At 41.0% G+C, this 14,631-nt stretch overlaps 1 protein-coding gene across 4 annotated transcripts in view; it reads left to right on the forward strand.

Annotated features, from left to right (window-relative positions):
• Window positions 1–14,631, forward strand: part of MYO5C (myosin VC) — a 45,520-nt gene that overhangs the window by 7,671 nt on the left and 23,218 nt on the right. For all 4 annotated transcript variants that reach the window (XR_004427746.1, XM_033167072.1, XM_033167070.1 and 1 more), the window contains exons 6-22: window positions 293–436; window positions 1,699–1,780; window positions 2,018–2,125; window positions 2,768–2,874; window positions 3,593–3,858; window positions 4,209–4,290; window positions 4,914–5,054; window positions 6,281–6,406; window positions 7,306–7,389; window positions 7,637–7,771; window positions 9,345–9,442; window positions 9,792–9,878; window positions 9,963–10,074; window positions 10,285–10,496; window positions 12,085–12,250; window positions 13,300–13,446; window positions 14,097–14,261. Coding sequence is in view for 3 of the 4 variants with exons in the window: in XM_033167072.1 (XP_033022963.1) it covers window positions 293–436; window positions 1,699–1,780; window positions 2,018–2,125; window positions 2,768–2,874; window positions 3,593–3,858; window positions 4,209–4,290; window positions 4,914–5,054; window positions 6,281–6,406; window positions 7,306–7,389; window positions 7,637–7,771; window positions 9,345–9,442; window positions 9,792–9,878; window positions 9,963–10,074; window positions 10,285–10,496; window positions 12,085–12,250; window positions 13,300–13,446; window positions 14,097–14,261 (2,262 nt within the window). In the remaining variant the exon portion in view is untranslated. The remainder of the gene's footprint in view (window positions 1–292; window positions 437–1,698; window positions 1,781–2,017; window positions 2,126–2,767; window positions 2,875–3,592; window positions 3,859–4,208; window positions 4,291–4,913; window positions 5,055–6,280; window positions 6,407–7,305; window positions 7,390–7,636; window positions 7,772–9,344; window positions 9,443–9,791; window positions 9,879–9,962; window positions 10,075–10,284; window positions 10,497–12,084; window positions 12,251–13,299; window positions 13,447–14,096; window positions 14,262–14,631) is intronic.

Raw genomic sequence — 14,631 nt, forward strand, 5'->3', positions numbered from 1 at the left:
AGCGAGTTGAGCGCCGCAACCCCAGAGTCACCTTTGATTGGACTTAACCATCCAGGGGTCCTTTACCTTTTTCCCCCCAACCTTGTACATTATTTTCAGCAGGACTGTTCTTCAGTAGGAATAACATTGTGCACTATTATACAGCATCCAACTCACACATATATAAATTCATTGTGTTGTAAATATTTCATTTATTTATAAGAGCATTTATAAGCTGCCAACTTACAAAATTGGTAACGTGCTAACAAATAGATGTACCGTATGTACATTGAAATGATTCTCCATTTCATAGGCTGTCGGGAATGCTAAAACCACACGCAATGATAATAGCAGTCGCTTTGGAAAATACACAGAAATCAGTTTTGATAGGAGGTACCAGATCATGGGTGCAAATATGAGAACGTACCTGCTTGAGAAATCCAGAGTTGTCTTCCAGGTTAGTAAAATTCGCCAGTGGAATTTCATTCTATCTTTGCTAACAGACTGCCATCAAGGCAAGATGGATTCTGTTGTCGACTAAGAAAGATCCAGCTGCTTAGCCCCACTTTTTAAAAAAAAAAATCTCTGAGGGTCTTGATGGGAGCTGTTGCCTGGAATGACACCAGGGAAATACAAGGACATGCTGCTTAAATAATCCTGATTCTATATGGACATAATGTGCAGTTCCGGTTCCTGCAGTAGTTTTAAGTGTGATTTTATTTTGTAAACCGCTTGGGCAGCCACTCGCAAATATAAAGCAGGATATAACTACTCTAAATAAATAATGAATAAAATACAGATAATGGGTTGTATCCAATGCTAGATCTACGAAGAGAAAACTTGAAATTAATGAATCTAAAGATAGTCATGTTCATTAACGTAAATGGGTCTTCTCTGAACAGGACTGACATTGAATGCAGGCCAATGGCTCCGCATATTAATCTTCTCATTAGCATGACCTGTCCCTTAGATCTTTGGGCTGGTATCCCCAAACTGTCCCAAGTTCTGGAGTAGTGAATTCTTGTGCTCCTTAACTGCAGGGTTGTTTCAGGGAAAAGTACAGCTAACTTTTCAGGTAACTAAATAAGCTATTTCTGCAAGCTGATTTCCCAAAAAGGAGGTTTGGAGGAAACTTCTTCTGGGTTTCTGTGAGCAATTTTTCAATTAGTACTTCCTGGAGACATCGTTATTGTTACTTGCCAGCTCTTGTCAGTTTTTAACTTGAGGCAATTATGAGAGCAACAGTTTTGGCAAGCGGCATTCAGCATTGTCTGATTTGGAGATGTGCATTTAGTAATAGGCTAAAACTGCTGCATTGAAATTTACAAGTTGCCACCATCTCTGGGATTTAATTTTCCTAGAGCTGTGATTGCCAATTCTGCAATCAGTCATGAGGGCTGGTGAGCTGTACCCACTGAGGTGAGGCTTTCCTGATTCCCAGAATGAGAGGAAAAACCTTTCTCTGATATGACTCACAGAATCGTAGAATTGTAGAGTTGGACGGGACCACAAGGGTCATCTAGTCCAACCCCCTGCAATGTAGGAATCTTTTGCCCAACATGGGGTAATGAACCCATGACCCTGAGATTAAGAGTCACTATTGTCATGTTAGTTAAGTGGCCAAGCAGGCCAGAAGCTGTGGCCGGTATGTCTGCTTCTACAAAATGAAGCATTTTTCTTCGTTTCTCGTTTTATCGTCTTGTTTACTTTCATTGACAGTCGGAGAATGAAAGAAATTACCATATATTTTATCAGTTATGTGCATCAGCTCTGAGACCAGAATTTGAGCACCTTAAACTGGGTATGTCTTATTTCATGTTTACATTGTTGTATTTTAACACCAAGCGGTATATACATTTTATTTAATTAATAAATAAATAAGTTAATCTTACTATATACATTTTATTTAATTAACAAATAAGTTAATCTTACTAAAGGACTTTTGTTGCATGATTTGGTCACTGGTGGGCTATTCGTAGAAGTCTCTCAACTTAATATCCAATATATAACGTCAGTATGTTTTGCTTTTCGCCTGCAGCAAGCCCCGAAGAATTTAATTATACTAACATGGGTGGAAACGCTGTGATTGAAGGAGTGAATGACTATGCCAACATGATGGAGACTCAGAAGACATTCACCCTGCTAGGTAGATAAACTTTGCCTTCAATAAAGTAGCAAAATTATAACGATGGAAAATTGATTGGGATTACCATTCTGTGAATAACTACTGATTAGACGTTATAACCATGTTCCCAATTTACTTCTTGAAATATGGCAACCGTATCGTAGAGCAGAATTACTTGTAATATTAATGTAGAGGGGGGGACATTTGCATGGGAGAATGGGTGGCTGGGAAAGGGGTGCGTCCCACGCCAACCAATTCACTCCTGAAAATCCATGCTAGCTTTTCTCCTGGCCTTCAAAACTAGGTAAACCTCTCTCTCCTGCTTGCTAGCTTCTCCCTGTAGATGCTCTTCTATGTCCCTGCATTCACACCGAGAAACACGGTTGCAAAATGATTCCAATTGATGCTGCCACTCCCTGCTTGACTTGGCAGCTGAGCTGACACTCAGCTGAGGAGTGGGAGCCAGAACTGGTGGTTTGGGAAGGATATTGAGAGTGTCCTTTGAAAGATAAAAAGGCATCATCTGAGAGTGCTAAAATGCAATGCATGAAAGGGAGGGTTACTTCTAATTTATGTACTGTACCTTGCAACACCTAATGCCTCGATTTCTTCCAGTTCTTGGCTGTGTAATGTTGAATTGAGATTTATTTGTTTTCCTTTTAGGTTTGAAGGATGATTTCCAGATGGACGTTTTTAAAATATTGGCAGCCATTCTGCACTTAGGCAATGTGCAGATAGTTCCTGTTGGTGATGAAAGATCTTCTGTTAGTGTAAGAATTGCCAGCAAAATATTTTGTGACTTATTTTTCTTTGGTGAACAATGAAAGAAGCCCTTGCATTGTTTTCCCATTTAGCTAGGGCAAATGTGTTGGTTTTTTAAAAAATAGTTTTTATTAAGTTTTACAATTTTATATTTAACACAATCATTTTTATCCCTCTCCCCCCACCCCGTGACTTCCCTCAACTTCCTCTTCTGGTTCTTTAAATATTTACTTCTCCTGCGCACCGGAGCTTGCCTATGCCTGATTTAGGCAGTGGAGGCTGGTCCATTAGGACAAATGGGGCACTGACCCACTAACCTCAGCCAATCCCCAGCTGCCTGTCTTCTTACCTCCAACCAGCCCAGGGTGTGGCACTGCTTGTCCACTTCTTCCACCTTATTCTCAGTGTTGCCTTTATAGTATTTAGCAGGGAGGAGGATGGGGACTGTATTAGAATTAGATGACTCTGCCTGCTATTGGCTATGGCTCCACCTAGTGTTGGCCTCCCTGTCTTCTGCCCTACCAAATTTCATTAGGCACCAGCAACCACTGGGTTTAGATATCTGATGTGGAAATTTCATTGCTAGCCTCTCCTCCTCTTCTCCACCACCCCCCCCCCCAAGCTTGGATGTTGTCATATTACTGTTATTAAAGTACGCAGCATTATGAAGCATGACTACCTTATTATTGAAACCCTGATTATTGATTCATTTCTTCTTTTTCAAAGCTGGATGACAAACATCTCCACATATTCTGTGACCTACTGGATTTAGAAAGCGACAAAGTGGCACGGTGGCTGTGCCACAGAAAAATTATCACCACCTCTGAAACTGTAGTGAAACCCATGACAAAACTCCAAGCCCTTAATGCCCGTGATGCTTTGGCAAAAAAGATTTATGCCCACCTTTTTGATTTCATCGTGGAACGAATTAACAAGGCATTGCAGTTTTCTGGCAAACAGCACACTTTTATTGGTGTTTTGGATATCTATGGGTAAGATGGTTATTTCTGAGAGAGAGAGAGAAACTGCACATTTATTTAATACTCTGTCTTATTTCAGCAAATGTTTAGAAACAATCTTTTGTAGAATGGAGGAATGAGATGCTAGAATACTTCGTTGGGAGGACCTATTGCTAACTGAAGTTCTTGAGGCAGTATATAATTAAAATAGGCAATGGTGCACGATTTGCTAGCAAAAGTTCAGAAAAGTTTCTCCCCTAGTTCTCCAAAGCTCAAACTGCCAGCTGAATCTTCTGGCATGGAAGCAGCAGATATTAGTCCCTCACAGGCCAAGGCTTCATCAAATAAAGATTAATAATTACATTTCCAACCATTTATTTCAGATTTGAAACTTTTGATATCAACAGCTTTGAACAGTTTTGCATCAATTATGCCAACGAAAAGCTGCAGCAGCAATTTAACCTGGTATGATATATCTTATGGATATTAGTAATTGGGATAATTGAAAAACAACCTGTTTACTTTGTGGGTAACTTCTAGGAACCTGAAAATTTCGAAATTCTATTTCAGTCATGTGTTACCTTCTTATATCTAAGATGCAACATCTCAAATAAACACGTAGCATGTTTTCTGTTTCTGAACAGCTGTTATTATAGTGCAAGGTGGCTGAGCATGGTGCCCTTGAACTAACAGGAAGTTTCTACCTAAATAATTCTCAGTGCATCTTTTCTAAGGGTTATTGTCTACAATAAAGAAACTTCCAACCATTATGCACGAGATTGGCTCATGATGCCATGGTTATTGATTTCTTATTTGCATGCTGTATTAACCTTATGAAGTATTTTTGTTCATTTGTTTTACTTCTAAAAAAACCTCTATCTTTCTTGAAGATAGCTTGGTAGCTCCTCCAACACAGGTATTATATGTTGTCAGTAGCCAATGCCTGATAGCAATCTGACTGCAGAGTTCTGCACCAGCTCCAGCTTCTGAACCAAACATGTTACATAGAGTCTATCCTCAAGTTTGCCTTTGCTTGAAACAAGCTACCCTGATTTTGTTGTGACCGTATTTGACAATGTCATTATTAGCATGTTTTTAAACTTGAACAAGAAGAATATATGAAAGAAAATATCCCATGGACGCTCATTGACTTTTATGACAACCAACCAGTCATTGATCTTATTGAAGCTAAAATGGGCATTTTAGAGCTTCTGGATGAAGAGTGCCTGGTAAGTTTTTATCCTGTTTTTATTTTGCTGTTCTCAGTATCGTTGCTGTAGACCTACATCTTTGCTTTATTTTCTTCTTTTCTCCTCTTTACGCAACATTTATGCAGCCATGTCGGCAAGACGTCTCATTAATGTAAGAAAGAGCTCAAATATTTCTTTTTGATAAGCCTCTTTATACTTGTGCTGGCATACTCTCAAGTAAAAGGCATACCCTCCAACATTTCTCTGATGAAAATAGGGATGTCCTATTCCATAACCATCACCATCATTATCATTTTATTATTTATACCCTGCCTGGGTTGCCCCAGCCACTCTGGGTGGCTTCCAACATATATAAAAACATAATTAAACATTTAAAAAACTTCCCTATACAGTCGTACCTTTGCAGTCAAACGGAATCCGTTCTGGCAGTCCGTTCAACTTCCAAAACATTCAAAAACTAAAGCGTGGCTTCTGATTGGCTGCGGGAAGCTCCTGCATCCAATCGGAAGCCCCTTCGGATGTTTGGCTTCCAAAAACAGTTCGCAAACCGGAACAATCACTTCTGGGTTTGCGACGTTCGGGAGCCAAAACGTCCAGGAACTAAGCTGTTTGCCTTCCAAGGTACGACTGTTCAGTGCTGCCTTCCGGTGTCTTCTAAAGGTTGTGTAGTTACTTATCTCCTTGGCTGAGGGGGTCGCATAACTCCATACCCTCCAACATTTCTCTGATGAGAAAATATAGATGTCCTAAGGAAAAGCAGGACATTCTGGGATCAAATTAGAAACCAGGATGGCTTCTGTAAATTCAGGACTTTCCTTGGAAAATAGGGACACTTGGAGGGTCTGTATAAGGTACTATACACAGGCTCGCATATAGGCCATGTCAGGGCCAGAAGTTTGGAAGTGAATCGGGAAAGTGGCGGGCAATTCAGAAAGTGTGCAGGGGTGGGCAGTCTCAGGGTTCAGTCTGTGCCTGAGGTTGCTTACACTGAGAAGCCAAGCCAATGGTCACAGGTTTTGTAGGACAATGTGAAATCCTCTGAACCCCGCTGAGCTGATAAGCTGACCATTTGCAGCAGTGGAGCTTAGCTCCCTCCTCTGGGAAGCTACCACACAGTAGTTCAGAGAGTAAGATGCTTGGGTGCTGCTACTGGGGCACCCAGTTTGAAACCACTTTTGCCTTGCAAAACAGAAGCCCTATTAATTGAATAATTGGCTAAAGTTATTTCGCACATTTTTTTACAGTTACCTCAAGGAACTGATGAAAATTGGCTCCTTAAGTTATATAACAATTTTGGAAACAAGAATCCACTCTTTGAAGAGCCAAGAATGTCAAACTCTTCTTTTATAATCCAGCACTTTGCTGATAAGGTAAGGCATTCCTCTTGCCAAGGTGTTGTTGCAACCTTCCCATATCTGTTTAGAGTGTAAAATGTCCTCTATAATCTAATGAATGTGTTTTGCCTATATGGTATTAAGTATATAGCAAACATTCTGGAAAATGAAGCTGTTTGCTTCAGTTACCTCCTGATTTACAAAGACAAAGTAGTTGACAATATGAATTATAGATGTAAATGTGGATGCAGTGATCCCCAGCCTGTAACCATGTTTAAGATAACAGGAATGGGCTATTGTGGGATTGTGTTCTGACTCCCTCCTCCCTTCACCTGGAAGCAGGCTTTGATGTTATTTTTGCAAATGCTAACCCTGGTTAATGCTAATCAGGGCCTACTTCTAACCCAGGATTTTAAACCAGGGTTTGAGGCAACATTAATGAATATGTAAATGATGATGATACAGATGAAAATATATCTTGCTATTTTGCTTTGCGTATAGCTTGCTCAAAAACAGTTTAGAGTTGATTTCTCAGCTATGTAATGCCTATTGATTATATTAAATAGGTTTGAATTCACTTCCCTAAACTGTAAACTGGCGTGTGAACATCAGATGAAGGGTAGTATATTAAAATAATAATAATAAAAAACAGGTCCAAGTATTCATGGTGGGTGAATGCGCTGCTATGTCAAGAACTTGGAATTGCTGGATCTGGCGATATTGCAATTTTCGTGCATGAAAATGGTCGGCAGTCAGAGCTAAGGTCTTTGTGTTACAGCTTAGGCAACTTCCTAAGTCTTATTTTCTGTTAATGAAGCTATGGATGTGGATGTGGCCTTTTATCAGCTTGGGAACTGAAAAAAAGTATGTTGTTTCTATAGCTTTACCTCTGTACATGTTTCTTAGCAATTGTTGATTTCACCTTTCTCACACAGGTGGAGTATAAAAGTGACGGCTTTTTGGAAAAAAATAGAGACACGGTATATGAAGTACTAATTGAAATCTTACGAAGCAGCAAGGTTTGTAAATAACCTATTCTATTCCTTCATACTAATGAAACTGGTACATCTGCTGTCATATAGTATTTAAGAAGATGCTCTCATCTATTATTACATTCTTCAAATAGATAAAACGGCAGCCTAGATGCAAGTTCTTGTTTCTGTTTAGGTATTCGTTCTAAACATGTTTTCTATTTATAGTCACCTTTCCTGTTAGTAACAAATGAATATGTAATAACCATCACATGTAACTCTTGTTTCTTTTTAGTTTCGACTATGTGCAAACTTTTTTCAAGACAGTCCAGCACCTGTTTCCCCATTCAGCTCGGTGATCAAAGTTAAGTCTGCAAAAACAGTGATCAAGCCACCTAATAAGCAGTTCCGTACAACAGTTGGCAATAAGGTATTTTTAGATTCCTCTTAATGGATGATGAGCTATTAGTACACTTATACAGGTGGCAACCCTTTTGTGTGGGGGTTCCGTTACTCGTCCCTGTATGTCAGGGGTCCCCAAACTAAGGCCCGGGGGCTGCATGCGGCCCAATCGCCTTCAAAATCTGGCCCGCAGACGGTCCGGGAATCAGCATGTTTTTACATGAGTAGAATGTGTCCTTTTATTAAAAATGCATCTCTGGGTTATTTGTGGGGCATAGGAATTCGTTCATTTTTTTTTCCAAAATATGGTCCGGCCCGCCACAAGGTCTGATGGACGGTGGACCGGCCCCCTGCTGAAAAAGTTTGCTGACCCCTGCTGTATGTGTTGGCAGAGCATGCATGAGCCCACTCTGCCCCGTTACGCCCCTGTTCCCCCAGGCCCCCCCCTGCGTCCTGCTCTCTTCCAGGTCCAAAAGGTGGTTGCACATCAATGGGACATGCCTGTACAGTGGTACCTTGGTTCTCAAACTTAATCTGTTCCGGAAGTCTGTTCCAAAACCAAAGAGTTCCAAAACCAAGGCGCGCTTTCCCATAGAAAGTAATGCAAAATGGATTAATCCGTTCCAAGCTTTTAAAAACAACCCCTAAAACAGCAATTTAACGTGAATTTTACTATCTAATGAGACTATTGATCCATAACATGAAAGCAATAATCAATGTACTGCACTATAAAATAAATAATACAGTATTGTAGATGATAAAAATTATAAAAAAAAATTCTTACCTGCACTGATGATACTCACTGTTTGGATGGGGGGCTTTTATCCATTTCCGTAGTCACACAATCAATCAGTAGCTGAAAAGCCTTAAAAACAAAAACGCAAAAACAAAAGCACCAAACTTAATCCATTCCGGAAGTCTGTTTGATTTCCGAAATGTTCAAAAACCAAGGGGCAGCTTCTGATTGGTGCAGGCGCCCCGGAAACAGTAGCTGGCATCTGCATTGGACATTCGGCTTCCAAAAAAAGTTCAAAAACCTGAACACTTACTTCTGTGTTTTCGGCATTTGAGAACCAAGGCGTTTGAGTACCCAGGCGTTTGAGAACTGAGGTACCACTTTATTCCATCTTTCGAGAAGCTGAAGGCAGTATACACGGCACTGGGACAGGCTTAAGCAAGAGGGAGAGATCAAGGGGATGCTACCAACTCTTTCCTAGTTTTAAATATTCAGTGGCATGCTCTCAGAGTTTTGTGATATATATTTTTGTCTGTCAGAATGCCCCTTCACAAATTAGTACAGTGGTACCTCGGTTTAAGAATAGACCGGTTTAAGAACGATTCGGTTTACAAACTCCGCGAAACTGGAAGTAGTGTCCCAGTTTGCAAACTTTACCTTGATCTACAAACAAAAGCTGAATGGTGGAAGGGCACCGGCGGCAGGAGGCCTCATTAGGGAAAGCGCGCCTCAGTTTAAGAATAGTTTTGGTTTAAGAACGGACTTCCAGAACGGATTAAGTTTGTAAACCGAGGTCCCACTGTATTGCTTTGTTGTTTCGTTCTGAAGGTTAAAGCAGTCAATGTGTTGTTTTAATATTTTCTAGTTTCGTACTTCCTTATATTTACTAATGGAGACACTTAATGCAACCACACCTCACTATGTGCGATGCATCAAGCCAAATGATCAGAAGCTGGCGTTTGAGTGAGTATATTTATTCCATTGAAATATACTCTTTGCTTTAACAGAGATGCATTTCATTGGTACACCGAACACGGAGAGTGTTCTGCAAAATCCCCCCTTTTTTAATTGTCGCTTTTAAAGTGGTATGGATAGGAAATCTACTTTCCATAAAATTTCAGGTTTACTTTTCATAACTTACCCCTTGCTGGAATGGGGCTTTAAAAAATAATTATTACCAAAATAAAAATAAACATTATTACATAGAAACTTCACTTTAAAATAACCCACCATGATATATAGACTACAGAATTAAAGGACTTAGTCATTCATAAAAATGGCAGAAAATAACTGTTTTATTTGACTCCCATAGGTTTGATTCTAAAAGAGTGGTTCAGCAATTGCGAGCTTGTGGTGTTTTAGAAACAATTCGGATTAGCGCTCAAAGTTACCCATCTAGGTATGTAACAATCGCTGCGGGTTTCAGTGATTTTGATTTATATCAATTTAATTCACTAGCCCACCTGCTATTTTTATTTTATAGGTGGACTTACATTGAGTTTTACAGCCGTTACAGAATTCTCATGTCTCAGCATGAACTCTCTCTAACTGACAAGAAACAAATTTGCAAGATAGTTCTGCAGCGGCTCATTCAGGTCAGAGATTTTGTAACTATCAGTTATCCAAGGTGACAGGCTTTCATTCATATTTAATCACACCAGAATTCATTTGTCACCTGTAAATGAAAATACATTCTTGGTCTCAATATTGTATTGTTCCTTCATGATGGCTAGAATTAAACATTTTATCATGTTGCAATAGATTTGAAATATGTTTAACAAAGCCTTTTTTTTTGTTTCTCCCAGGATCCAACCCAATACCAGTTTGGTAGAACAAAAATTTTCTTCAGAGCAGGGCAGGTTGCTTATCTGGAAAAATTACGGTCAGATAAGTTGAGGCAAGCATGTATTGTGATTCAGAAGAATACCCGAGGTTGGCTGCAGCGGAAGAAATTCCTCCATATCAGACAAGCAGCAGTTACAATACAGCAGTACTTCCGAGGACAACGGACTGTACGGTAATTGCAGGGACTAACCTAGTCAGGGGTTTGTTTAATTTTTTCCCTGAAGACTGTAAATATGTGGAAGGACTGGGATAATGCCTGTGATTCATGTCCATCTATTTGTAGGAGAAGTTCTCATTTTCATATCTACAGATATGAAATCTAACAGAATGCTTCTCGAATAGGTTTCAGATGCATTCGGCTAGCTCCAAAAGGGTCCCTTAGCATCTTCTACATGGGAAGTGGGAACCGCTGTCCTGTTGGTGTGCTGTAGCAATAAGAATAATTTATTATTTATACCCCGCCCATCTGACTGGGTTTCCCCAGCTACTCTGGGCGGTGCCCAACAGAATATTATTATTATTAATAATAATAATAATAATAATAATAATAATGTGATAAAACATGAAACATTAAAACTTCCCTAAGCAGGGCTGCCTTCAGATGTCTTCTAAAAGTCAGATAGTTGTTTATTTCCTTGACATCTGATGGGAGGGTGTTCCACAGGGTGGGTACCACTACTGAGAAGGCCCTCTGCATGGTTCCATGTAGCTTCACTTCTCACAGTGCGGGAACTGCCAGAAGGCCCTCAGAGCTGGACCTCAGTGTCCAGGCTGAACGATGTGGGTGGAGAGGCTCCTTCAGGTATACTGGGCTGAGGCCGTTTAGGGCTTTAAAGGTCAGCAGCAACACTTTGAATTGTGCTCAGAAACATACTGGGGGCCAATGTAGGTCTTTCAGGACTGGTATTATATGGTCTCGGCGGCCACTCCCAGTCACCAGTCTAGCTGCCACATTCTGGATTAGTTGTAGTTTCCGGGTCACCTTCAAAGGTAGCCCCATGTAGAGCACATTGCAGTAGTCCAAGCGGGAGATAACTAGAGCATGCACCACTTTGGCAAGACAGTCTGCGGACAGGTAGGGTCTCAGCCGGTGTAATAGATGGAGCTGGTAGACAGTTGCCCTGGACACAGAATTGACCTGTGGCTCCATGGACAGCTGTGAGTCCCAGTCTTTGGGACAAGCAATGTTTCTCTAGGCCCACATGATCAACTGGTATAGTCATGGGGGCCAGTCTGTTTTCCAGACAGTAGTGTTTTCCAGGTAGTGAGAAATTGAGATATTCTACACTGTAAAGGAAGATCACTTTTGGGTTTTGCAGCTACATTTGCACAATTCCGTAGGCTCTCTCTTGGTGCACTGCCAAACTGGGGGTGTGCGTGGTGCTTTTTCAGGCTCAGGGGAAGGTGCCTGTGAAGGTCCAAGATCCTAGGAGGTGCTGGGAGGTTCCTTTGGGAGTTCTTAGCCAACTGCCTCAGGCTTAGTGGTCTCCCCAATTTCCACTATCTTCTCTGAGCCCTAACGCATCTCCAGCTCCTCATCTGGTATCCCCGCAGCCTCATTCCCTGTGTCCAGGGGTCATGACAATTGGTCCCTGAACTGTAGCTCGGTGTTGGCTACAGTGATTGATGGTGGCTCTTCAAGATTTTAGAAAGGAGACATCGGGGATTGAACCTGCAACCTTCTGTGTGTTCTTACCACTGTGTAGCTCTTACCACCGAGCGATGACACAAATACTAAGGGTAATTTAATTTCTCTCCAGACAAGCTATAACTGCAAGAGCCTTGAAAGAAGCATGGGCAGCTATCATTATCCAGAAGTACTGCCGGGGATATCTAGTACGTAGGCTTTGCCATCTTATCCGTGTGGCTGTTTTGACAATCCAAGCTTTCACTCGAGGCTTTCTGGCAAGGAGGAAATACAGAAAGGTACAAATAATTCACCAAATAATCTGAATTATTAGTTTCATGTTCAGTGAAGAAATAAATATTTATGTCTGATAGGGCTGCTCCTTTTATAACATGTATATTTCTTGAATTATTTGTGCAAAATTGCAATATGAAGCCTTTAATCAGCTTCACTGCCGTGAATTCCCAGTACTTTTATGTGTTGGTCAGAGAAACTCCACCACAAGTACCCAAATTAGCATGCTATACCGTGATGGCAAAGAGCGTTAGCTGTGAACCAGGAAGTCCCCAGTTCAAATTGCACCTCCCATAGGAAACAATAGTCTCCCCATCTCAGCCTCCCAGTTAGCATATGGGAATAATAGTAAAGCATAGTAATATTGACCTACATTCTAATTATAGAGCTTTTGTAAGAATTACCAAGATAATGTATGTCGAAGCACTTTGAACCTCATGGAACCCTGTATAACAGCGCCATAATTATTATGCACAGCCTTCTTTATGGTGTGTGTGTGTGTGTGTGTGTGTGTGAATGAACTAGTGAGCCAGAGTTCTTCTACAGTGACACATGGTCTGTGCTTCTACACCGCCATGTGCCATGTGAGAAGCAGGTGAGGAAATACCAATGAGGAATTCTAAGCTGCGTTTGGCCAGTAGGGTTGTGGCATCTTCGTTGTTCACCGTACAGTGACTGCTTGAGGATTTCTGCCTTTGTACATTCTGGTTATACAGTGGTACCGTGGTAGTCGAACACTTTAGTTGTCTAACAAATTGGCTTCTGAACGTCACAAACCCGGAAGTGAGTGTTTGGCTTGCGAACTTTTTTGGAATCCGAACGTCTGATGTGGCTTTCCAAAGCACCTGTAGCCAGTCGGAAGCTGCGCCTTGGTTTTCGAACCATTTCGGGAGATGAATGGACTCCCGGGATGGATTAAATTTGAGAACCAAGGTACGACTGTATCTGCTTGACTACACTTTGCTGAAGTCTTCGGTGCATATTTGTCAAGTGATTAGAGATTCCCTGAGCAATTGTTAAACTACTAGCCGTTCCCTCTTAATTTCTTATAAAGATGGTTGAAGAACAGAAGGCTTTGGTCCTCCAAAAATATGCTCGAGCCTGGCTTGCTAGACGCAGATTCCAGAGCATTCGCCGTTTTGTATTGAACATCCAACTTTCATACAGGGTACAGCGGCTGCAGAAAAAACTAGAAGACCAGGTAATTAAAAGTGTTTATTAATGTTTTGCATTAATTTTATTTGGATTTGAATCAGATAAAAAGTTTCAGAACCTAAACTAATTGATGATTGATCCTGTGGACAGGATATTTCAGTCTTTTAATTTGGCCACCCCATCCATTGTGACCATCTTTTGATGATCTGTTCTGGGTGCCCCCTGCCATCAGAGGTTAGGCAGGGGGCATTGATAGTTCCCTGCCCTACAAAGATTCATATCTTCTGCCAATAATATTGCATCTTGGTGTCTAATGAAAAGAGCTTTATTTGCCAGACCATTTGATTGCTGGTGTGCTTTTTTTCTGCTTCTGTCTGTTTTAAGGACATTCCTGTCATTTGGGGGGGGGGGTGTAAATCTTTTTGATTTCAATTTTGAACGGGGCATGTTTATTTTACCAGTGGTAAATAAAAGCAACTATTCTAGGGCTATATCCAACGTTGTCTGCCCTCTAGCAGAAGAGCTATCGTGCTCGAAGATTGCAGAGTTTAAAGGCTGAACAGCAAAGGAATCCCTTGTTTTTCATTGCACATCAATTTCTGCCAGCACAACAAGTATACCGCTGAGTGGCTTTAACTTAGCTTACAACCCTGTAATACTTTGCCTCCTCCAATGCTTATTTTATATTTATTTTAGAATAAGGAGAATAATGTTCTGTTGGAAAGACTGACCACTCTAGCCTCAAATCACTCCAATGGTATAGAAACCATTCAGAAGCTTCAGCTGGATCTTGAAAAATTAGCTGCGCAAAAGAAAACGTTGGAAGAAAAAGAGAAGAAGCATAAAGAAGACTACGAAAAGGTTACTCTTTATGGGGTTTACAGTGGTTCTGTTTGCATGTAATGCTAAATCAGAGCTGTGGAACTTCCTGCCTGTGGGCCAAATGTGGTCCACAAGGTTGTTTTCCCAAAGCACATCCACCTGCACCTAACGCCTTAAGTTTGCTAGGGAGAACTTGATTGTGTAACCGGTCCCTACAGAAAGCATTTTTTTGCTGATGCTCTGCTTGGTGCTTGGGAAGCACTGAGCACAGGGTTTGCAAAGCACTTTGTGCAGCACTTCCTCCAACCCAGCAGCAGCCAGCTGGTTGTCAGGTGTTTAGGAAGTGTTATGCAAAGTGCTTTGCATGCCCACTGCTCGATGCTTCCCAAGCTCCAAGCATAGGGCTGGC

Source organism: Lacerta agilis, chromosome 13 (assembly GCF_009819535.1).
Source record: "Lacerta agilis isolate rLacAgi1 chromosome 13, rLacAgi1.pri, whole genome shotgun sequence".
Taxonomy (NCBI): Eukaryota; Metazoa; Chordata; class Lepidosauria; order Squamata; family Lacertidae; genus Lacerta; species Lacerta agilis.